The 25,637-nt window shown below is 36.6% G+C and overlaps 1 protein-coding gene across 1 annotated transcript in view; it reads left to right on the top strand.

Moving 5' to 3' along the window:
- Positions 1-25,637, top strand: part of CFAP47 (cilia and flagella associated protein 47) — a 491,580-nt gene that overhangs the window by 214,042 nt on the left and 251,901 nt on the right. The window contains exons 38-39 of the mRNA XM_020881679.2: positions 8,997-9,147; positions 13,486-13,574. Of these exons, the coding sequence (XP_020737338.2) occupies positions 8,997-9,147; positions 13,486-13,574 (240 nt within the window). The remainder of the gene's footprint in view (positions 1-8,996; positions 9,148-13,485; positions 13,575-25,637) is intronic.

The raw sequence follows: 25,637 nt of genomic DNA, 5'->3' as shown, positions 1-25,637 counted from the left end.
CCATATTACATATTAGTGTCCTCCTTTTACAAAAGAAGACATTGGGCATGGAGACATAAAATTATTTACCCAATTTTCTCTGTTATTAAATTGTGAATTAGAGATTCAAAACCAGCCAGTCTAAACCCAGAGTTGGAAGTGAAGTGAAAGTGAAAGTCGTTCAGTCGTGTCCGACTCTTTGCGACCCCATGGACTATACAGTTCATGGGAATTCTCCAGGCCAGAATACTGGAGTGGGTAGCCTTTCCCTTCTCCAGGGGATCTTCCCAACCCAGGGATGAACCCAGGTCTTCCGCATTGCAGGTGGATTCTTTACCAGCTAAGCCACAAGGGAAGGCCAGAGTTGAGACTTTTTAACTGACACCTGTACATACTGTGTGTGTGTTTGTGTATATCGTATTCATACAAAGCCCTTGGCATTCAAAGAAAATATAGCTTTATCTGTTTGTAAGAAATCCTACAGATCCATAACATATAATTGCATCAATACTTTGACCATATTTGACATGTACATATATTCTTCTTGTCAATTTCTTTATCTTTTTAAATCAAAATTTAACTTGCACCTGCTTTAACAATTCAACTATGCAGGGAAGTTTAACGTCCAAAGAAGTCCTCCCCTGATATTCCCATCTCTAGAGATGCACTTCTTGAGTGCCTACTTTTAAGTCTTTCAGCTATGTCTAATTTTAATTCTTCCAATGGTTACCTCCATAAATATAAATAATATATATATTCTGCCAATATTTTTGTTTTATCAACCTCAGAAATAGTGTCTTGACATATGGCATAATATTGACATAATATTTGCTGATGTTGCTTACTTACCCCTCTAGATGTATCACCCTCCCACTAAATATCACTAGTTTTATCTTTTATTCATTACTGTTTCAAGAGTAAAAATGTGTTTTGTAAATATTTCCTTTGTACACCATCAGTAGATACAAAGTATCTTTTGACTCCCTTTTAAGTTGAGAAAAATTAATAAATTCTAAAGAAATATGTAAAACCTTTCCTTCAAGTGTATCACATTCTACAGCATGTTGCCTTTAGTTCTTATTTGGGCTGATTGCTTTCCAGACCTACTGAAAAGCTGTCAGTATTGGACACTCTATATTTCTCTTTGGATATAAACTAATATATTTCTCTTTCTTAGTGTACTCACTTCTTTACTAAAAAAAAAAACCTTCCTTTATGAAACCGTCTAATAGAAAGTATAGGAGAGGTAAATTTGCTAAAATTTTGATTTTTAAGCATGTTTTTTGACTACCCTTACACTTGATTTATATTTTGCATCATATGCTTTTCTAAGATAAAAGAGTTTTTCCTTATAGCTTGAGATAATTGTTCCACTTGCCTCATAGTATTCAGTTTTTGTGATACTGTAATTTCTACTATAATTCTGCTTTTCCGCACCCCTGGACATTTTTAGGATCTTCCACTGTGTTCTGATATTGTTCCAGAATGAATCAAAAAGGGTCTTTTATTCACTGACTGGGAACACAGTGAGTCCTTTAATTATGAGGGTTTTTTTTTTAATAAACTTTGGAAAATTCTCTTCAGTTACTTTTCATCATTTTCTCTTCTCCATTTTCTCTGTTCTCATTTTCCAGCCTGTAGTTGTTGGATGCTGTTAACTTGATTCTCTCTGTACCCTATCTCACCACTCAGTTTTTCAGCTCACTGTTTTTTCTCTCTTGATCAACATGCCTTCATTTCTAACTGTTAAGGAGATAGATAAATAGGTAGGTAGATAGATAATTCCATATATATATATGTGTGTGTATATATATATGTGTGTGTGTGTAAGAATACTTTGTTTTTCATTGGGTATCTATTTCATAGCATCCCATTGTTAAATTGGAGTTACAATATCTTCATAAATGTCTCTGACTTTTACATTCTGACTTTTATGTTCTCATCTATTATCTATATTATTTTTATTTTCTTTGAGGTCAGTTGGTATGTTTTTTTATCTTGGTTTCAGTGTTTCGTGTTGAAGGATTTACTATATTGACTTGTGATACTTGTTTATTCATTTATATATAATAGTATAGCAATAGAAAAGTAAATTGTGATTCTGTATATGGACAGGTTTGTCAATTGGCCAACTTCATTTTAGGGTAAACACAATTTTGCTTTTATGTCCAGTTGCCTGACATAATACACTGACCTTTGGAAGAATAGGGTTGTCTGAAATTCATTTTGCCCTCCATTTACATAGGTATTTCTGGAAATGGCTTCTTCATGAGTCTATAGGTAGCTTTGTTTCTTTTGTTAGCCTCTATGCAGATTCTCACTGATGGTTTCCTTCAATTAGTAGCTTAAAAAAAAAAACCTTTATTATAATCTTAATGAGATTTATCTTAGAGAGGGAGACACTGAATCTGAGTTTCGGATGCCAGTGTGGCCTAGAACCCTTTTATCATGTCATTTAACAATTAAATACTGGGCTTAAATAGTGACACATACAGATTTTATATCAAGCTTCATTTTTCTTATTTGGAAAATGGAGATCAGAATATTTGCCTATAGTGTTCAGTAATAAATGTAGTTATATAGGGACAACACCTAGTACTGTAATTGGGACTTACAGGAAGCAGTCAGTAAGTATTTGCATCCCTCCTCTAAATTTGAAGTACTATGATTCATAGATGAAAATATATCAAAACTACTCACAGAGGTTTATAATCTGGCAGAGTGTCACACAAGCAAATACATAATAAGGATGTAATTTGATAGTTGTTTTATTTGTCATGTATGTATAAAACTAGAGGAAAATGGGGGAAAATGAAGCACCTCCATATTCTTAGGAAGGATTCCCAGAAAATGTAATGCTTAATTCTCAATGTATATGAAAACCAGATATTCACTTCTGCAGATGCATTTCAGTTTGTAGGTTTCAATGCCATTTTTAGGTGTTTCTAAAAATAACCCTTTAGCTAGACTAATTTCAAAGCTTTGGTTTTTACACAGAGGGTTCAGAAAATATTTTATTTAAAAAAATCTGTAGGTTTATCATTATATATTACATAATTATCTATGTTGCAACACATCCTATCTTAGAATCTGTCTAAATCATGATTAATAATAGTTTTTCTGCCAGTTGTGGATTTAAATTCTCTGAGATGTGATTTATATAGAAAAGATTAAATGGCTAAACCAGCATATAAGCAAACATTTCTGCATCTAACTTGATGACTTTATTTAGCTATAATCATAGAGTAACTGTCACAAAAGTGAAAGTATACTTTTAGAAAACCATTCTGTTTCTTTTTTTCCTCATTATTATCATTGAGCCATCTGGGCACTGACATTGATGTGTCATATATTTATTCCCCATCTCTTCCAAAAGCCAAGTTGAAGTAGTTGATGAGGTACACGTAATATCAAGGAAACTTTTTTAAATGAGGGGGAGGCAATTGGAGGAAAAAGAAAATAAATGGTAAGACAATTAAGATAAAATCCATAATTATGATACACATGTCTAGAGACCTAAGACGTATACCTGAAGTGGACAACCAACTTGATTCTGAACTTTCTAACACACTTACGAAGGCTCTGGTTATTTACATTCTTAAATATGTCTACAGACTTTATAAAAGGAATATCTATACTCAACCTCAAAATCTTGATGGTTCTAAAACCAGCCATGGGGCTTTGCAAAAAGGATACTATATTTTTAAATGTTTCATAAAACTTAAGTATAGTTCCATAAATTTAGTTACTAAGTGCATGTTATTTTGATTATGATTATTCTTTTCATTTATTTATTTATTTTTGACTATGCTGGGTCTTTGTTCTGGTGCATGATTTCTCTACTTGCGGCAAGAAGGAGTTATGCTCTAAGTTGTGGTGCACAAGCGTCTCATTGTGGTGGCTTCTTTTATTGAGGAGCACAGGCTCTAGGGCACATGGGCTTAGTAGTTGCAGCGTGCAGACAGAGTTGCCCTGTGACATGTAGAATCTTAGTTCCCTGACCAGGGATTGAGCCTGCATCCCCTGTGTTGCAAGGCGGATTCTTAACCACTGGACCACCATAGAAATCCCATAGATTATGGTCATTCTTGAGCTCCTTTTTTCATCGTCTTCCATGAGAGCCAATCCATTACGTAGTCTTACTGATTTTACACAGTATATCTTAAATTTGGAATCCTTCCCTTTACCTACCTCTTTCAAGCTAATATAATGTATCACCTTTAAAAAGCTGAACGGTTGAACAGTTCTATGAAGACTTATAAGGCCTTTGAGAACTAACACCCAAAAAAGATGTCCTTTTCATTATAGGGGACTGGAATGCAAAAGTAGGAAGTCAAGAAACACCTGGAGTAACAGGCAAATTTGGCCTTGGTGTACAGAATGAAGCAGGGCAAAGGCTAATAGAGTTTTGCCAAGAGAATGCACTGGTCACAGCAAACACCCTCTTCCAACAACACAAGAGAAGACTCTACACATGGACCTCACTAGATGGCGAACACCGAAATCAGATTGATTATGTTATTTGCAGCCAAAGATGGAGAAGCCCTATACAGTCAGCAAAAACAAGACTGGGAGCTGACTGTGGCTCAGATCATGAACTCCTTATTGCCAAATTCAGATTTAAATTGAAGAAAGTAGGGAAAACCACTAGACCATTCAGGTATGATCTAAATCAAATCCTTTATGATTATACAGTGGAAGTAAGAAATAGATTTAAGGGACTGGATCTCATAGACAGAGTGCCTGATGAACTACAGACAGAAGTTCGTGACACTGTACAGGAGACAGGGAGAAAGACCATCCCCAAGAGAAAGAAATGCAAAAAAGTAAAATGGCTGTCTAAGGAGGCCTTGCAAATAGATGTGAAATAAAGAGAAGGAAAAAGAAAAGGAGAAAAGGAAAGATACACTCATTTGAATGCAGAGTTCCAAAGAATAGCAAGGAGAGATAAGAAAGCCTTCCTCAGTGATCAATACAAAGAAATAGAGGAAAACAATAGAATGGGAAAGACTAGAGATCTCTTCAAGAAAATTAGAGATACCAAGGGAACATTTCATGCAAAGATGGGCTCAATAAAGGACAGAAATAGTATGGACCTAAAAGAAGCAGAAGATATTAAAAAGAGGTGGCAAGAATACACAGAAGAACTGTACAAAAAAGATCTTCATGACCCAGATGATCACGATGGTGTGATCACTCACCTAGAGCCAGACATTCTGGAATGTGAAGCCTTAGGAAGCATCCAGTGGGACTTAGGAAGCATCACTATGAACAAAGCTAGTGGAGGTGATGGAATTCCAGTTGAGCTATTTCAAATCCTAAAAGATGATGCTTTGAAAAATACTGCACTCAATATGTCAGCAAATTTGGAAAACTCAGCAGGGGCCACAGGACTGGAAAAGGTCACTTTTCATTCCAATCCCAAAGAAGGGCAATGCCAAAGAATGCTCAAACTACTGCACAGTTGCACTCATCTCACACTCTAGCAAAGTAATGCTCAAAATTCTCCAAGCCAGGCTTCAGCAATACGTGAACTTGAACTTCCAGATGTTCAAGTTGGTTTTAGAAAAGGCAGAGGAACCAGAGATCAAATTGCCAACATCTGCTGGATCACTGAAAAAACAAGAGAGTTCCAGAAAAACATCTATTTCTGCTTTATTGATTATGCCAAAGCCTTTTACTGTGTGGATCACAATAAACTGTGGAAAATTCTGAAAGAGATGGGAACACCAGACCACCTGACCTGCCTCTTGAGAAACCTGTATGCAGGAGAGGAAGCAACAGTGAGAACTGGACATGGAACAACAGAGTGGTTCCAAATAGGAAAAGGAGTACGTCAATGCTGTATATTGTCACCCTGCTTGTTTAACTTATATGCAGAGTACATCATGAGAAACGCTGGGCTGGAAGAAGCACAAGCTGGAATCAAGATTGCCAGGAGAAATATCAATAACCTCAGATATGCAGATGACACCACCCTTACGGCAGAAAGTGAAGAAGAACTAAGGAGCCTCTTGATGAAAGTGAAAGAGGAGAGTGAAAAAGTTGGCTTAAAGCTCAACATTCAGAAAACTAAGATCATGGCATCCAGTCCCATCACTTCATGGCAAATAGATGGGGAAACAGTGGAAACAATGGCTGACTTTATTTTTGGGGACTCCAAAATCACTGCAGATGGTGATGCTGCCATGAAATTAAAAGACGCTTACTCCTTGGAAGGAAAGTTATGACCAACCTAGACAGCATATTAAAAAGCAGAGACATTACTTTGCCAACAAAGGTCTGTCTAGTCAAGGCTATGGTTTTTCCAGTAGTCATGTATGGATGTGAGAGTTGAACTATAAAGAAAGCTGAGCACTGAAGAATTGATGCTTTTGAACTGTGGTGTTGGAGAAGACTCTTGAGAGTCCCTTGGACTGCAAGGAGATCCAACCAGTCCATCCTAAAGGAGATTGGTCCTGGGTGTTCACTGGAGGGACTGATGTTGAAGTTGAAACTCTAATACTTTGGCCTAATAATTTGAAACTCTAATACTGATGCGAAGAGCTGACTCATTTGAAAAGACCCTGATGCTGGGAAAGATTGAGGGCAGGAGGAGAAGGGGATGACAGAGGATGAGATGGTTGGATGGCATCACTGACTCAATGGACATGAGTTTGGGTAAACTCCAGGAGTTGGTGATGGACAGGGAGGCCTGGCATGCTGCAGTTCATGGGGTCGCAAAGAGTCAGACACGACTGAGCAACTGAACTGAAATGATCACCTTTAAACTGGGCTACTACAATCGATTCCTAAAAGGATTATCTGCAGTCCATCCTTTATATTAGACTAGCAATAATGTTTTTAATGTAAATTTAGTCATGTTACTCTTTGGCTTAAAATATTCTAATAGCTTCCCGTCACCATAGGATATAGACTGAATATCTCAACATAGCCCATGTGGCCTTTCATGGCTGGCTCTTAACCACATCTTGTATCACTGACACCCTTGCTTTCTAAGCTTCAATACCACTGGCCTTTGATAAATTATTTAAAATCATTAGAATTCATCATACTAGAGTGCTTGGTTGCCTTCTTTTGTCCCATGCAAATCCTACCTAACTCATTCTCATCCTCCATATCCTACCTAACATATCACTTCCTCTAACCCTTCAGACTGTATCACATTCTCCATTCAGACTGTATCACATTCTCCATTACATGCCCTTATATCACTTCATAGCACATAGTTTGTTTTCACATTTATTTTATAATGATGTAATTAATGTCTTCCATGTTGTATAAAACAAGAGATCCAGGAGTTCAGGAGTAGTGTGGTTTTTTTTTTTTCTCTAATTATCCCCCAAATCTAAAACAAAGTCTGGAACATTATAAATTTTAATTGAATGTATGACTTTATCTAGTAATGAATTTTTGAATATCTAGAAAACTCCTAAATCACAGGTATCCTAATACAGAGTTTGAAAAACACCCAGAAAAAGATGTCAAGGTCAAGTATTCTTCCCTTTCAGTTAAATTTAAGTACATGAGCTTTTTATAATAGTCAGGAAAATGTCCTTTTGCAGTAGTTGAGATTAGTTATATTATATCTGAATAAAATTCTCCCATTCCTGCTAGTTCTGAGTTGTAATTTTCCCTAAAAATCAATTTTGAGAATATTTCCATTGATTTTGGAAGTCCTCCATTCACTTTACTCTATGCTGCACCCTAAGCTCCCCTATTCGACAGAGATTCTTCAAAGATTCTGGGGAAGTTAAGCCATAGTTTAATGCTGAGAGAAGCTATTGCCATTTCTGTTCCCAACTGTGTATATCCTAAGGGAAAATGACAGGTGATAGTTTGTGCAAAGAATAACTGTGATATGATGTATAGTGCTAACTATGCTAAAAGTCAGAGAAAAAGCAAAGATAAAAGTCTCCAAGGTTTACCACCTACAGCTGTGGAAAGGTAAGGCGGAAAGATTCAGCCAGTAAAGAAACATTGAGCCCATGTTTCATTCAGAGAGCTCATTATTTACATAGACAGCAAAAGCAAAAGTTACCAGAGGGACAGATCTCCATGCCCCTTATGCAGAGTGACGCCAAAACAAAAGGGGCCAGAAGACTGCATCGTGCATGGGAGGACACCTGTTGCTGACAGATTCATGCTGCAATTAAGCAGTTTTCTAGCCTGTAACTATGCTGTAGGGGGCTAGGCGGAGTCAATGGGAAACTGTCTGCTGACAGCCTCTCACAGAAGATAAAGAGGCAAATAAATGTTCTTGTCGCAGTTTTTCCTGAAACTCCATGGTCTCATGTTATGGGAGGATCACAGAACTTTCTGGCAGCACTTATAGCCACTGCAGTTAAACTTTGCCTCTGTGTGCCCTGTGTGGTTATGCAGGATTGCCAGGGTGCCATGGCTTAGTCATTCCCCTAAAAACTTGGAAATAAAGTTTCCAAGTCCATAGATTCTTTAACTGTTTTGCTATGGTTTAGACTAGAAAGTTGAAGATTAAAGGAGATAGACATGTTTTCTTTATTCTTTCCTTTAATTAAGTTTGTCTTTCAAATAAAAGTCATGCTACTTATATGCTGTTATTTTGATTGGAGGTTTGAATTTTATTTTCAACCACAATTTTAAGTATTTTTTTGAATGTCTTTCTCATTTTTTCCTCCCATGTAATCAAAAGTCATTGATGTAACTAAGAATGTGCCTAACCAGTAGCCCAGAATGTCCTATAAAATTCACACAAAAAATGCATACATGATTTCCTGTGGCTAACTCTTAGAAAATCAAATACTCGGTAGATTATATATGCATTTGGAAGTTAACTTTAGGTTTTATAGACTGGATCAATATGTTTTGACTGACAGCAATAACTAGATTATAGGCTTTCTAAAATCTGCAACAATCTTTAATTTTACTGTAGAAGTGAGTATTTTGCTGGGTGTGTGTACTAGGTATATGATCTTCACTGAATAGATGCTTGTTGTCTTTTTTCATTACAGTATTTTCTTTTATCTTTTGTTAAATAGAAACCAAATTACTATCACTCTGAAATTTACCAGTCGCTTCCTCCATCCTGCTGAAGCCTCACTGCTATTAATTTCAAGACCTAAGAGTGGAATAGGAGGTACTATGATGATTTTTGCTCTCAAGGGCGAAGTCCTCAATTTTAAAGCCATCGTAAGTAAATCTTACCTCTTTTATGATAGAGTTTTTGCTTCTCTTCTCAAGCCATGGACTGTTCCAAGTACAGCTGTTCTTCCAAGGTTTATCTCCTGGCAGCTCCTGTTCTTTGAGATCATGTTCATATGCAGACACAGATGTGTACTTACTTATATTTGCGTGATTTTTGGTTTCTGTATCTCTGATATTTTTGCTTTGATACTCTTTCTTTGGAAATAAGTCTCAATTTTATAATAGAAGTTGAAAGGACTTGTACTTTTAAAATTTTGGTTTTGTTTATTAATTTTGTATGCAATGTTTAAACATTGCTTTCCATTTACAGTTATTACAAATATTGGTTATATCCCCTTTATTGTACAATGCATCCCTGGACCTACCTTACACTCAAGAGTTTATACCTCCCACCCCTACATTGCCCCTCTCCACTCTCATCACTGGTAACCATTAATTTGTTCTCTATATCTGTGAGTCTGTTTCTTTTTTTATTATATTCACTAGTTTGTTGCATTTTTTATTTTTTATTTATTTTTTTTCTAGTCTCTTTATTTTTTTATTTTTTATTTATTTATTTTTTTCATTTATTTTTATTAGTTGGAGGCTAATTACTTTACAGTATTGTAGTGGGTTTTGTCATACATTGACATGAATCAGCCATGGAGTTACATGTATTCCCCATCCCGATCCCCCCTCCCACCTCCCTCTCTACCCGATCCCTCTGGGTCTTCCCAGTGCACCAGCCCTGAGCACTTGTCTCATGCATCCAACCTGGGCTGGTGATCTGTTTCACCATAGATAATATACATGTTTCGATGCTGTTTTCTCGAAACATCCCACCCTCGCCTTCTCCCACAGAGTCCGAAAGTCTGTTCTGTACATCTGTGTCTCTTTTTCTGTTTTGCATATAGGGTTATCATTACCATCTTTCTAAATTCCATATATATGTGTTAGTATGCTGTAAACAAAGGAAACTATAAGCAAGGTGAAAAGACAGCCCTCAGATTGGGAGAAAATAATAGCAAATGAAGCAACAGACAAAGGATTAATCTCAAAAATATACAAGCAACTCCTGCAGCTCAATTCCAGAAAAATAAATGACCCAATCAAAAAATGGTCCAAAGAACTAAACAGACATTTCTCCAAAGAAGACATACAGATGGCTAACAAACACATGAAAAGATGCTCAACATCACTCATTATCAGAAAAATGCAAATCAAAACCACAATGAGGTACCATTACATGCCAGTCAGGATGGGTGCTATCCCAAAGTCTACAAGCAATAAATGCTGGAGAGGGTGTGGAGAAAAGGGACCCCTCTTACACTGTTGGGGGGAATGCAAACTAGTACAGCTGCTATGGAGAACAGCGTGGGGATTTCTTAAAAAACTGGAAATAGAACTGCCATATGACCCAGCAATCCCACTTCTGGGCATACACACCGAGGAAACCAGAACTGAAAGAGACACGTGCACCCCAATGTTCATCACAGCACTGTTTATAATAGCCAGGACATGGAAGCAACCTAGATGCCCATCAGCAGACGAATGGATAAGGAAGCTGTGGTACATATACACCATGGAATATTACTCAGCCATTAAAAAGAATTCATTTGAATCAGTTCTAATGAGATGGATGAAACTGGAGCCCATTATACAGAGTGAAGTAAGCCAGAAAGATAAAGAACATTACAGCATACTAACACATATATATGGAATTTAGAAAGATGGTAATGTTGCATTTTTTAGTTCTCACATATAAGTGATATCATGCAGTATTTGTCTCTTTCTGACTTATTTCACTTAGCATAATGCCCATAATGCCTTACCATAATACATCCTGCTGCTGCTAAGTTGCTTCAGTTGTGTCCAACTCTTTGCAACCCTATGGACCGTAGCCTGCCAGGCTCCTCTTTCCATGGGATTCTCCAGGCAAGAATACTGGAGTGGTTGCCATGCCCTCCTCCAGGGGATCTTCCCTACCCAAGGATCAAACTTGCATCTCTTGTATCTTCTGCATTGGCAATTGGGTTCATTACCACTAGCACCACCTGCAAAGCCCAAGTATATCCATGTTGCTGCAAATGGCAAAATATATATATATATGTGGCTTCACAGGTGGTGCTAGTAATAAAGAATCTACCTGCCAATGCAGGAGACACAAGAGACCTGGGTTCGATCTCTGGGTTGGGAAAATCCTCCGGAGAAGGAAGTGGCCAGCCACTCCGGTATTTTTGCTTGAAAAATCCCATGGACAGAGGAGCCTGGTGTGCTATAGTCTATGGGGTCTCAAAGACTTGGACACGACTAAGCAACTGAGCACACATACACTGGGACACATATAAATAAATATATATATGTATGTATACACACACACACACACATACACACACACACACATGCACACACACACACATACATGGCCCACGTCTTCTTTATCCATTCATCTGTTGATGGACACTTAGGTTGCTTCCATATCTTGGCAATTATAAATAATGCTGCTATGAACATTGGGGTGCATGTATCTTTTCAAATTAGTATCTTCATTTTCTTTGGATATATACCCAGAGTGGAATTGCTGGATCACATGGTAGTTCTATTTTTAGTTTTTGAGAAACCTCCATACTGTTTTCCACAGTGACTGTGGTAATTTACCTTCCCACTAACAGTAAAAGGGTTCCCTTTCCTCCACATCCTCGCCAGCATTTGTTATCTGTGTTCTTTTTGATAATGGCCATTCTGACAGATGCTAGATGATATCTCAATGTGGTTTTGATATGTGTTTCTCTTATGATTAGCATCTTCTCATGTGCCTGTTGGTCATCTGCATTTTGAAAAGACTTGTATTGAGTACTGTTTTAAGGTTGTCTTTTTAGGATTATATTTGTGTTTTATATCAAGGAGTCATTCACTATGTGTATAGCAATTTACATGACCTTCTGCCATGGAGGCTTGTGATTTAAGTTAAAGCACTCCCTGGGCCTATATCTGTTTTTTGTTTGAATTAAGGTTTGGTGATTTACACAGCAGAGAAAATGTTTCTGTTTCTGATAGGAACATTTATAAATTTATCTTTAGGGTGCTCTGGAGCAAATCCATTACAAAGATAGTGCTAAGACTGGCATTTAGTGAGAGGTAATGATGTTCCAGTCTGAGCTCTAAAGTGTTACTACCTCAAAGGATGGGGGAGAAGGATTTTTAAATCTCTGTAAAGTAGTTGTGATATCATTATGATTGACTTGTGTAGCCATTAGTTTGTCTAAGTATTATTTTCTACCATGGCTGTATGGCAAAGAAGTAAATTTATGTTGCCAGATTTTCATATGGATTATGAAGAACCATAGTGTGCAGTGGCTTGAGTGAGAGGTAAAGAGAATGACTCTAGAAGGACACTTTGTGTGAGGAGAGCATTAAGACGCTCACCTGGACAGAATGGCTTATTCAATAAGGACACCCGGAACAGAAAGCACATGTTTGACTGTCACTGAGATATTATTGTGATCTTCCGATTTCCTCCTGAATTCTTACATTTCCCAACCCTCTCACACAAATTCTCTGGGGAAAAAAAAAAAAAAACATTGCTTTGCCACGTGTGTTTAAGAGACATGGATGGATGGTGTTAGCCTGTCATTATCATGGCTCTGGGGCAGAAAAGCTGACACTTAGACCTTATATGATCTCTGTTTACTTCTCCATTTGGCCACTCATGGTCTTAGACATCAGGAAATAATTGGATAATAATGGAGGAATAAGGTAAGATCCTGATTAGTCTAGAAGTGTGGAATTCCTGAAATCTTTTCCTTCATGCAAGTCTTGAGTAATTTGAGTTTAAGTTTTATATTTGTGCTTTTATTACAGTAAAAATATATCAGTACAGCCACTGCATTAGAAACACAGGCATGCCACAGTCACACACATTCCAACACAGATATCACAGATACTCTTGCACTCACACACCAGTGTGCACATGTGCACACACACCTGCCTCTTCTTTATGTCATGTGTATTCGGTGTGTGTGTGTGTGTATATATATGATGGGTTAATTTGCAAATATAAAATCATGCTCAGTCATGAACAAAATGAATTTTAAGGAAATAAATTTGGGAGACAGTATTGTGACAAATCATTCAGTTGTTAGCATAGTACTATGGATTGGTGATGAGGTAAAAATCTATTTTTTTTTCCCACTCAGATTTTGGCAGTATAATGTTTATATAAATTAATATCTCTGAAATGTTTAAATGGACAGGTTTTTAGATACTTTAAGCCTATATTTTATAGTTGAGGATATTCTTTTTTGTTATTATCATATAGTATGTTTTATTTCTTTTTTACCTTAGGCAACTATAAAATGCAAATCCCCATGTTATACATGGAAAGAAATTACTGTGAAAGTTAAAAATCCCTTCGAAGCTTCTGGGGACTTCAAGTAAGTTATTGTTTTGATGTAAATTTATTGCAATTAGCCATATCCAGTCTTAAGAGAAGTTATGTAGTTTTCTTAAATGTGAACTGTTTTGAGGAGAAATTTTGCATATTTATATTACTATAAATTTATAAGCATCAGCAGATAAAATAGAACAAATAATGAAGGTAAATCAGTTTTCCTTGAAATGCTGTTTCATCTCTACAAAGGTAATGCTGATTGTGTCAAATTTATTAATTTTGCCAATAAGCTTTATCTTCATTGAAATGTATAGTTCTTTCAGTTTCTTAAAATTTATAATTAATAGACTTTTAAACTTATAATTTCTTCCTATCTGTTAATTTCCAAAAGTGAAATGTTGATTCAAGCAGAAAATTTATTTTCACCTAAAGCATCATGATTAATTAAAACTGCACAGCAAATGTTCATTTGTACCTCTTTAGATTTAACAACAACAATAACAACAAAATATATTTGGAACAAAAAGACAATAAAATGCTTAAGTTTTATTTAAGGTCCCAAATAGAAAATATCTTTCTATAGATTTACATGTTGAGGGAGAAGATGGATAATTGTACCTTATTGTTGTTTAGCTGCTAACTCATGTCCCACTCTTCTGTGACCCCATAGACTGTAGCCCGCCAGGCTCCCCCTGACCATGGGATTTCCCAGGCAAGAATACTGGAGTGGGTTGCCATTTCCTTCACCAGGGGATCTTCCCAACCCAGGGATCAAACCAGCATCTCCTGCATTGGCAGGTGGATTCTTTATCACTGAGCTATCTGGAAAGCCCTTAATGAGACCTTGTGCTGTGCTTAGTCGCTCAGTCGTGTCCAGCTCTTTGCAACCCCATGGACTGTAGCCCACCAGGCTCCTCTGGGGGATTCTCCAGGCAAGAATACTGGAGTGGGTTGCCATGCCCTCCTCCATACCTTACATACTTCTTAAATTATGAACTCTCTTTCTACCAACTTTAAAAGTCAGATTCTTACAACAATACTTGTGTTGCTTGGAAATTGTATGTATGTTTATTATATTAGTATTTGATAATTTTCAGTTATTAAATTACTATATGTCTGGGCTTTTGGTATTTTCTTATTAGCAATATTATTTATTGTTGACAAAACAAAAATTCTTTTGTTAAAACAGTTATTGGTGAATTTATGGTTCCATATTCAGTGAGGAAGAATTTTATTTACTGTAATTTTATTAAAATGTTATATCAGAATGTAAGGAACAAAAAATATCAGAATATATGGCATTAATCCAGCATTAAAATATACCCTTAAATGAACCAAATGACTGACTGCAGTTCATCAGAGAAAATCAAGATCAAATATGTTAACTCTTATTCTAGTGGTAGAATTGAAAGAAAATCTCAAAGTTCCTGGCATTGGTAGAATATTATAATTATATGTTTCTCTAAAAATAATAGTATTTCATTGTTATTTTATGATTTGCATGCATGCATGTGTGCTAAGTCACTTCAGTCATGTCCTACTCTTTGCGACCCTATGGACTGTAGCCTGCCAGGCTCCTCTGTCCATGTGATTCTCTAGGCAAGAATACTGGAGTGGGTAGCCATGCCCTCCTCCAGGGAATTTTTCTGTCCCAGGGATCAAACCTGTGGCTCCTACATTGCAGGCAGAATGTTTACCACTGAGCCATCAGGGAAGCCAATTTTATGATTTATCTCAGATGTAATTAAAATTGTTACTTCTTGTGAGGAATACATGGTTTGGTAGAGAACAAGATTATTTGTTGGAGACTTTTGACTCCCTCATCTCTTATGTGAATGTGGCCCTCAAACTTAGGTAATAGGCATATAATCATGAAAATTTAAGGCCACTCACAAAATCTGTAAAATCAATATTTTATGGTAAACATACATTACTTTTAAAGATAAAATGCAGTAAAAGGGAATGAGAGGAAATTTAATGTCAAATAATTGACATAGACTACTTTAATGTTATAAACAATAAAACAAGTGACCGAGTTTTTCATATTACTTACAAAAATGATCCAAATTTTATTATGAATAATCTCATATTCAGTGTATTTTCAAATAAAATTTAAAATTTCAGAATATTTTCCAAAAAATTGTATGCAGCACAGTGACCAGATTTGATCCTACTTTATCAAAATTTAACAACACTTTTAACAAAAAAGGTGACCCAGTCTAAATTTAAACATTTATTTTTTATTGAGATATGCTTGATATACAATATTATATATTCAGAAATGCAGTATAGTGATTCACAATTTTAAAGGTAATTCTCCATTCATAGTTATTATAAAATATTTGCTCTATTCTCTGTGCTGTAAAACATATACTTATAGCTTACTTATACATGGTAGTTTACATTTCTTAATCCCCTATCCAGTGTAGATTTAAGAGAGATAGAATTAGCTCTCACACCTCTGTGTACCAGATCTCAAATTCCTCTTTGGCAGAATACAAGTATTTTCATGCTGTATAATGCTTTTTTTACATGTTGTAAAGTTTGGTTTACTAGTATTTGGTTAAAGATCTTGCATGTATAACCACAAGATTTACTTTCATTTCTTGTGATGTGTTTATCTGTTTTTTATATCACCAATAATAGCTTTAGAGAAAGATTTGGGAAGTGGTCCTTTCCATTCTATTTTTGGGGAGAATTTGTGAAGGATTGATAAATGTTTGCTAGAATTCACAACTGAAGCCATCTGTCTCTGAGCTTTGCTTTGTGGGAACTTCAGTTTATTACTAATTCCATCTCTTTAATTGTTATGGCTTAATCAGATTTTCTGTTTCTTCTTGAATCGGTTTGGTCGTTTGTGCCACTCTAGAAATTTGTACATTTCTTCTAAATTGTCTAAGTTGTTGGCATGGAATTTTACATAGTATTCCCTTATAATCCTTGTTTTTTCTTTTTTTTTTTCTGCAAAAGCAGTTGTGATGGCCCTTCTTCCATACCTTATTTTAGTAATTTGATTTTTCTCTCCTTTATTCTTGATCAGTGTAGGTAAAGATTTGTTAATTTTCTTGATGTTTTCAAAGACCCTTCTCTTAGTTTTTTTTATATTTTCTATTATTTTTCTTTATTTAAAATATTTGTGGTATAATTGATATGCAAAAAAAACTGCATATTTAAAATATATAATTTGATGAGTTTGGATGTATGCACGTACCGTGATGCTACCACAACAATTAAAGCAATAGCATACCCCTCACTTCCAAAAGTTTCTTTGTATTCCTTTTTTCTTTTCTATGTTAAGAGTTCTTAACATGAGATTTGCGGTCTTAACAAATGTTTTAGATAGAGCACAATACCACGTTGTTAGGTCTTCCCTGGTGGCTCAGTGGTAAAGAATCCACCTGCCAGTGTAGGAGATGCAGGTTTGGGAAGATCCCCTGGAGGAGGAAATGGCAATCCACTCTAGTATTCTTGCCTGGAAAATCCCATGGACAGAGGAGCCTGGTGGGCTACAGTCCATAGGGTCACAAAGAGCTGGACACAACTAAAGTGACTTAGCACACAGGCATGTGTGATTAATGATGTTAAGCATCTTTTCATGTGCCTTTGGCCATCTGTATGTCTTCTTTGGAAAGTGTGTATTAGGTCTTCTGCCCAGTTTTTAATCAGATTGTTTCTTTGCTACAGAGTTGTGTGAGATTGTTATATTTGGGATATTAGCTCCTTATCAGATAATTGATTTGCAAATATTTTCTCCAATTCAGAAGGTTGCCTTTTATTTTGTTGATGGTTTCCTTTGCTGTGCAGAAGCTTTTTAGTTTGATGTAGTCCCACTTGTTTATTTTTGCTTTTGTTGCTTTTACTTTTGGTGTCAAGACTCAAAATATCACTAAGACCTATATCAAGGAGTTTACATAAGCATGTGTTTTCTTCTAGGAGTTTTATACTTTTAGGTCTTATGTTCTGATATTTAATCTATTTTTGAGTAATATTTGTGTATGGTATAAAATAGTAGTATAGTTTCATTCTTTTACATGTGTTTGATTAGTTTTCCAAGCACCACTTACTGAAGAAAATGTCCTTACCCTCTTGTATATTTTTGGCTCCTTTGTTGTAAATTAATTGACCATATGTGTGTGGATTTATTTCTCGGCTCTCTATTCTGTTCCATTGATCTAAGTGTCTGTTTTTGTGCAAATATCATACTGTTTTAATTGCTATAGCTTGATATTATTTGAGATCAGAGAGTGTGACACTTCCAGCTATGTTCACTCATCTCATTTTTCTGATGTTTTTTTCTTTTCTTTTTTCCTCGGCTTATTTCATTAAACATTTGTTGGTGCATTTAACTGTGTTCCATGTATGTATGTGATCGTTTATTTTTCTTTATTTATTTTTCTCTCTGTTTTTCAGACTGCATAATCTCTATCAGTCTTGAAGTTTGTTCATTCTTCTTTTTCCTACCAATTCAAATCTCCTGAGCCCCTCTAGTGATTTTTTTTATCTGTTATTGTAGTTTACAAATCCAGAATTTCCATTTGGTTCTTTTTTATTAATTTCATCATCATGCTTTCTTTTACTTCTTTAGTCATAGTTTCCTTAGTTTTTTAAGACATTTTACAATGGGTATTTTGAGTTAGTTTTCTGTTAAATATGATAGCTGATCACTATATCAAGCAGCTTTTCTTTCATACCTCTTTTATTGTTTCTTTGCTTGTTTCATAATTGTTATGTTGGAAACTGGACATTTTTGAAAATACATTGAATTCTGGTCTCATCTCCCACATGATTTTTAATGTTGTTTGCTTGTTTAATTTTTTACTACCTGGCTGGCTTATTTTAGAGATGTTTACTTCTCCTTCCCCTCAAAAAAATGCCCCACATACATAGTGTGAACCTTCTAATATTGCTTCTAGGGGATACAGTCTTGAATATGCCCACAATAACTCTTGGATAAAGGTGGTTTTGGCATAGCTTTCTTTGACTGTGTCTTTCTGTGTCCACACTTAGCTATTAAGTTTCCCTGATTTGCATTCTGTGGAAGGCACAAATTGCTTCTCAGACTAATTCAATCAAAGCCAGCTCCTTTGAAATAATAGTCCCTTAGGTCAATGTTTGAGATTTATTCTGTCTCCACAAGGGCTCCTCTCGGTTGTCTCTTTCCCCAGTTTTCTCCAACAAACTAGCAGGGTTCCTCCTAATTGTGTTTCATCACAACTGCACTAGTTTTAAGAGCACCCTTGGGTTAATCTTCACTTGTTTTCAAAAATGAAATCAGGTCCTTTGTGAAGAGATTAAGAGCTATATGTCTTAAGGTCAGCTTCTCCCTCTAGGAAAAATTTCTGAGCCATGACTGTGTTGGTAGAAAGGGGGACAATGGTAAGCTTTTCTTGAAGTAACACCCCCATATTAGGACCTGAATGCTAGGTGGACGGGGGGAAGTAGTTTCAGGTCTTACTGGTTTGCTTCTCCCAGCATAGAACCACCACTTTGTAAGCTAGGGCAATGGTGATTTCACACCCACGCCGAGCTTGTGGTCCATGATTGGATACTGGGTGGAAGAAGGAAGCCCCTCGGCTCTTCTCAGCTGCATTTGCCTGAACATAGCCTCAGCAACATGTACTTGGGGCAGGATGAGAAATGTTGATGTCATACATCTCTCAGAAAGATGGTTCTCCCCCTGGGAGCTAGGAAACTAATGTGTCCTCTGTTCCTAGCTGTACTAGTCTGGAGTAGTTTCTTTCTTAATTGGGTGGGGAAGAAAGAAGAAGTGAGTAGTCTTGGTTCAAATGCCACAGACTACATCTTCTCTTTTTTGTTGACTGATTTATTATTTTTGGCTGTGCTGGGTCTTCGCTGCTGTGTGTGGGCTTTCTCTAGTTGCAGTGAGTGGGGGCTGCTGTCTTGTTGTGGTATGTGGGGTCTTATCGCAGTGGCTCCTCTTGTTGCAGAGCATGGGCTCTAGGGCATGTCAGCTTCAGTAGTTGTGATGCAGGGGCTTAGTTGCCCAGAGGCATGTGGAATCTTCCTGGACAAGGGATTGAACTCTTGTCCCCTGCATTAGCAGGTAGCTTCTTTACCACTGGACTGCTGGACTTCTTTACCATGTAGGGAAGTCCTACATCTTCTCTTCCTGAATTTAGTAATTACTATTGAATAGTTTGTTGGTTTTTTTTTTAATTGGCTGTATGCCTTTAATATCATTTCCAGAGAGTTTAAATAGTTAGTTTTTATATTTGAACTCATTTTGCTGGAAAGTGATCCTTGGAGCTCTCTTGCTGTCGTGCTGAGAGCAGTGTTTGCTCTAAGTTTGATTTTGTCTGTTACTAGTATAGCCACTCCAATTCTCTTTTTGTTACTGTTTACATGATATTTTATTCTACTTCTTTTGTTCCCAATCTGGTTGTGACTTTGAACCAATGTTTGTCTTTTCTCTAGTCTATTTTTTTTTCCGTTTTGTCCATCTCTGCCTTTTGACTAGAGTGTTAATCCCATTACACTTAATATAATCTCTGACACAGTACAGTTTAGTGTGCTTTTAAAAATTTCATTTCTTTTACTATATGTTTTCTAAAATTTTTCTCCATAGTCATCCTGAAGATTATAATTATCATCTTAATTTAAACAGTCTAGTTCATATTGACACCAACTTAATTTTGCTGTAACTTAGAAATTTTACTTCAGTGTATCTCCTTTTCCTAGCCTCTTGTTGGTGCTATTATTGTTATACTCATTACATCTTTACAGGTCATAAGCCCATAAAACAGTTTTATATTTATTGTCTGACACTGTTTTATTTTAAATCAGAAAGGACAACAAAAAGAGTACATTGCAAGTAAAGTACATTTATAATTGGTTTTATAGAGTTGCCTGTGTAGTTAACTTAATGTATGCTTTTTATTTCATCATGTGGTTTACAGTTCATTTCTAATATCCTTTTACTTTAACCTAAGGGAATTCTGGTAGTATTTTTTGTAGGATAGGTCTGTTAGCAATGAATTCTTTCATTTTTTTTCTTGGTAATATTTTAATTTCTCCTTAATATCTGAAGGATAGTTTTTCTGTATTTAGTATACCTTATTGATAATCGTTCAGCATGCTGTATACATCATCCCATTGCATTTTGTTCTTTAAGTTTTAAATGGGAATTCAATTCTTAATCTTATTGAGGAGCAGCATAGGTGTCGAGTCAGTTGTCTTCTGCTTCTTACTGTGTCTTGGCCTCTCAATGACTTGACTCTTATTGTCCAGTTATGGATCCCCTTGAATTTATCCTGCACAGAATATTTTGTACTTCTTAGATGTGTAAATTAATATTTTTATCAAATTTTGAAAGTTTTCATCATTTATTTCTTCACATTTTCTGTCTGCCTCTTTTTTTTTTCTCTCGTGTTTTGGTATTCTGATTAGGCTTAAGTTTGGCTGTTTGATGGTGTCCCATGGTTCTCTGAGGATCTGTTAATTTTCCTTCATTCTTTTTTCTTTCCATTGTTTAAAAGTAATCATTCTACTTGACCTATCTTCAAGTGTACTAGTCCTTCTGTCACCTCAAACCTGCAGCTGAGTCCCTCTACTGCTTTTTACTTCAAGTATTGTACTTTCTAAGTCCAGAATTTACAATTAGTTCTTTTGTATAATTTCTATATAGTGATATTTTTTACTTGGGGAGACGTAATTGTCTCTGTCACTAGAGAAGAGAATGGCAAAACAACTGTGGAGAATTCTGAAAGAGATGGGAATACCAGACCACCTTACCTGGCTCCTGAGAATCTGTATGCAGGTCAAGAAGCAAGAGTTAGAACTGGACATGGAACAATGGACTGGTTCCAAATTGGGAAAGGAGTACGTCAAGGCTGTTTAGTGTCACCTTGTTTATTTCACTTATATGCCAGGCTGGATGAATCAGCTGCAATCAAGATTGCTGGGAGTAACATCTTCAACTTCAGATATGCAGATGATATCTCTCTGAGGGCAAAAAGTGAAGAAGAACTAAAGAGCCTCTTGATGAGGGTGAAAGAGGAAAGTCAAAAAGCTGGCTTAAAACTCAACATTAAAAAAACTAAGATCATGGCATCCAGTCCCATCACTTCATGGCAAATAGATGGGGGAAAATTGGAAACAGTGACAGATTTTATTTTCTTGGGCTCCAAAATCACTGTGGACAGTGACTGCAGCCACAAAATTAAAAGATGCTTGCTCCTTAGAAGGAAAGCTATGACAAACCTAGACAGCATATTAAAAAGCTGAGACATCAGTTTGCTGACAAAGGTCTGTATAGTCAAAGCTATAGTTTTTCCAGTAGTCATGTATAGATGTGAGAGTTGAACCGTAAAGAAGGCTGAGTGCTGAAGAATTGATGCTTTTGAATTGTGGTGCCAGAGAAGACTCTTGAGAGTCCCTTGGACAGCAAGGAGATCAAACCAGTCAATCCTAAAGGAAATCAACCCTGAATATTCATTGGAAGGACTGATGCTGAAGCTGAAGCTCCAGTACTTTGGCCATCTGATGAGAAGAGCTGACTCATTGGAAAAGACCATGATGCTAGGAAAGATTGAGGACAAGAGGACAAGGGGGTAACAAGTTGAGATGGCATCACCAACTCAGTGGATATAATTTTGAGCAAACTCCCAGAGACAGTGAAGGACAGGGAAGCCTGACGTGTTGCAGTCTGGGAGTCGCAAAGAGTGGACATGACTTAGTGACTGAACAACAGGTATCTCTGTAAGTGGGATTGAAGGTCCTTGACATATTTTGGGACTCTACTGAATGATTGCAATTTCTCCTATGGGCATCTTGTCTCCAGATCTTCCTTTTATGTTTTCTCAGGCCCTTACTTGATCCAATTGCTATGGTAACCTCGGGCATAATTGTTACTGATTGTTTTCAACAAACATCCTAGCAATAGTTATTTTCCTTTGAGTCAGTTGCTTAGATTAAAGCAACACCGTGCATATTGAGTTCTTCTAGGGAGCTTTGAGACAGGTTGCACAGTAACAATGATCAGGGATGGGACTTCTTTTTGAAGAGCTCCAACCTCAGTCTATTCCTACCTGTGGCAGCAAGCCTGAACATTTTGTATGTCTACCTTGGTTGCAAGGCAGTTAGTTTTCAAGGCTACTGCAGAGCTATGGAGAAGAGGAGGGGAGTTACAACATAAAAATTACAAGGCTGCAAACTCTACTCTTCTTACCAAGGTTTGGAAGCTTTTTTTTTTTTTTTGCTTTGTCTTCATTACTGCATGTGCTCATGTGTGTGCTTTCTACTTGCAGCAAGTGGAGGCTACTCTCTAGTTGCAGTGCACAGGCTTCTCATTGTGGTGGCTTCTCTTGTTGAGCACAGGCTCTAGGCACACAGGCTTTAGTAGTTGAAGCATGTAGGCTCAGTAGTTGTGGCTCTCAGGCTTACTTGTTCCCTGATATGTGGGATCTTTAAGGACCAAGGATTGAATCTGTGTCTTTTGCATTAGCAGGTGGATTCTTATGCACTGGACCACCAGGGAAGTCCCTGGAATCTTTTCTTGTGTAAACACCATTAAGATTGTTGCAAGCTTTTCTTTCAGTTCAGTTCAGTTCAGTCACTAAGTCATGTCCGACTCTTTGCGACCTCACCAGGCCTCCCTGTCCATCACCAACTCCCAGAGTTTATTCAAACTCATGTCCATCGAGTCGGTGATGCCATCCAGCCATCTCATCCTCTGTTGTCCCCTTCTCCTCCTGCCCCCAATCCCTCCCAGCATCAGGGTCTTTTCCAATGAGTCAACTCTGCGTGAGGTGGCCAAAGTATTGGAGTTTCAGCTTCAGCATCAGTCCTTCCAATGAACACCCAGGACTGATCTTTAGGATGGACTGGTTGGATCTCCTTGCCATCCAAGGGACTCTCAAGAGTCTTCTCCAACACCACAGTTCAAAAGCATCAATTTTTCTGCACTCAGCTTTCTTCACAGTCCAACTCTCACATCCATACATGACATCCATAAAGCTTTTCTTTAGTTAGCTGCAATTCTGAGAAAGTTAATTTGGACAACTTTTCCCAGTGTTTTTATTGGTTTTATATAGGTGTGAAAATGGTCATTCTAAACCATTCCCTGCTTTTGTTTTCCTAGTGGCCTGTTTTTGTTATTTAAAATATGTTTTTTGTTTTAATTGATCTTGTCCTTCTCACAATGTGATCGCTGAGTCAACAAAATCACCATCACCTGGGAGCTTATTAGAAAACCAGAATCTCAGGCCCACTCTAATGCAGTTGAATCAGAATCTGCATTGAACAACATCTCCAGAGTATTTATTTGCACATTCATGTTAAAGCAGTGCTGGTATAATTCAAGAGTGATCAGAGTTTAACCCATAGACAGGCTATTTAAAAAACATCTGAAGAGTTCAATGGAGCCCATGCCAGACTTACGAACTCAGAATTCATACAAATAGAAGCTTGGGAATCTGCATTTTGAACAAGCACTCCAGATGATAATAATGCACGTTGAAATGTTAGGACCACTGATTTAGAAACTGCAGTAATCAGACAGGATCTTTTTCTGTGTTAATGGCAGTTTATATTTCATTTTTAAAGTTAATATATCTATTTTGAGGAAAGTATGTTCATTGTAATTAAGCAGGGACTTTTTAAACACAAGCGTACAGAATATGCTATTTTATCTCAAAATGGTACATGTTTAGTATGTGAGAAACCTAATATTTATTATGTTGGTTTAGTCTTTTTATTTGTGTGTCAAATACTATTACGCTTGTGATTGTTTTTTAGCCAGAACAAATTATTCCCAAAATAAATTGCCCAGTGATTCACCGTGGATTTACAGAAATATAAAGAAACGTTATAAATGTTCTCTGCCTCATAATTTTATGAAATTTAGATGAGAATTTAGTGCATGACTTTAAATATAAATTGCTCTCTGGAGAGGATTTATTCCTACATTTGCTTAACTGTAAATTTATATAAGCAGTTCTTCCAGTTTGATACATAACTTTCATCATTCATAGTTTGCATTTTTTTACAGTTAATTTTGTCTTATTTAAAACTTTTTAGTATTTAATATTTATAAAATCCTTTACAACCCTTATATGAAGGCATCAGAAATAACAAGTTAAACCAAAAAGACAAAAACTGATACCAACATTCAAACATTAAGATATATAAATGTATTGCATTTTAGTTTGTGTATGCATGTTCATGAATGTGTGTGTATTTTTAGACTAAAACATTTGATTGATTTTATTACTGATTTATTTTCCACTATCAAGCAAGTATTGTGAGATCTTAATAACTGTTACATAATAAAAAAGATTTCTCTTAACAAATTAAGTTTAGATAAATCTGTTCTTAACAATATTGTACAGATTCAGTTCAACTCTGCAAGAGGAATTAGGCATTCCTGACATGATTCTTCATGAAATCTTTACCCTGCCACTAGGGTGTCATTTCCACACTATCCTCTACTACACTGTGGGCAACCTAAGGCTTCAGTCAGTTCAGTCACTTAGTCGTGTCTGACTCTTTGCGACCCCATGGATTGCAGCATGCCAGGTCTCCCTGTCCATCACCAGCTCCCAGAGCCTACTCAAACTCATGTCCATTGTGTTGGTGATGCCATCCAACCATCTCATCCTCTGTCATCCCCTTCTCCTCCTGCCTTCAGTCTTTCCCAGCATCAGGGTCTTTTCAGTTGAGTCAGTTCTTCACATCAGGTGGCCAAAGTATTGGAGTTTCAGCTTCAACATCAGTCCTTCCAATGAATATTCAGGACTGATCTCCTTTAGAATTGACTGGTTTGATCTCCTTGCAGTCCAAGGGACTCTCAAGAGTCTTCTCCAACACCACAATTCAAAACCTTTAAGTCTTCTGCGCTTAGCTTTCTTTGTAGTCCAACTCTCACATGCATACATGACTACTGGAAAAACCATAGCCTTGACTAAACAGACCTTTGTTGGCAAAGTAATGTCTCTGCTTTTTAATATGCTGTCTAGGTTGGTCATAGCTTTTCTTCCAAAGAGCAAGAGTCTTTTAATTTCATGGCTGCAGTCACCATCTGCAGTGATTTTGGAGCCCCCCAAAATAAAGTCTCTCACTGTTTCCATTGTTTCCCCATCTATTTAAC

Source organism: Odocoileus virginianus, unplaced genomic scaffold (genome assembly GCF_023699985.2).
Source record: "Odocoileus virginianus isolate 20LAN1187 ecotype Illinois unplaced genomic scaffold, Ovbor_1.2 Unplaced_Scaffold_10, whole genome shotgun sequence".
Taxonomy (NCBI): Eukaryota; Metazoa; Chordata; class Mammalia; order Artiodactyla; family Cervidae; genus Odocoileus; species Odocoileus virginianus.
The sequence above is the reverse complement of the archived record's forward strand: the minus strand, read 5'-3'. Positions and strand labels throughout refer to the sequence as shown.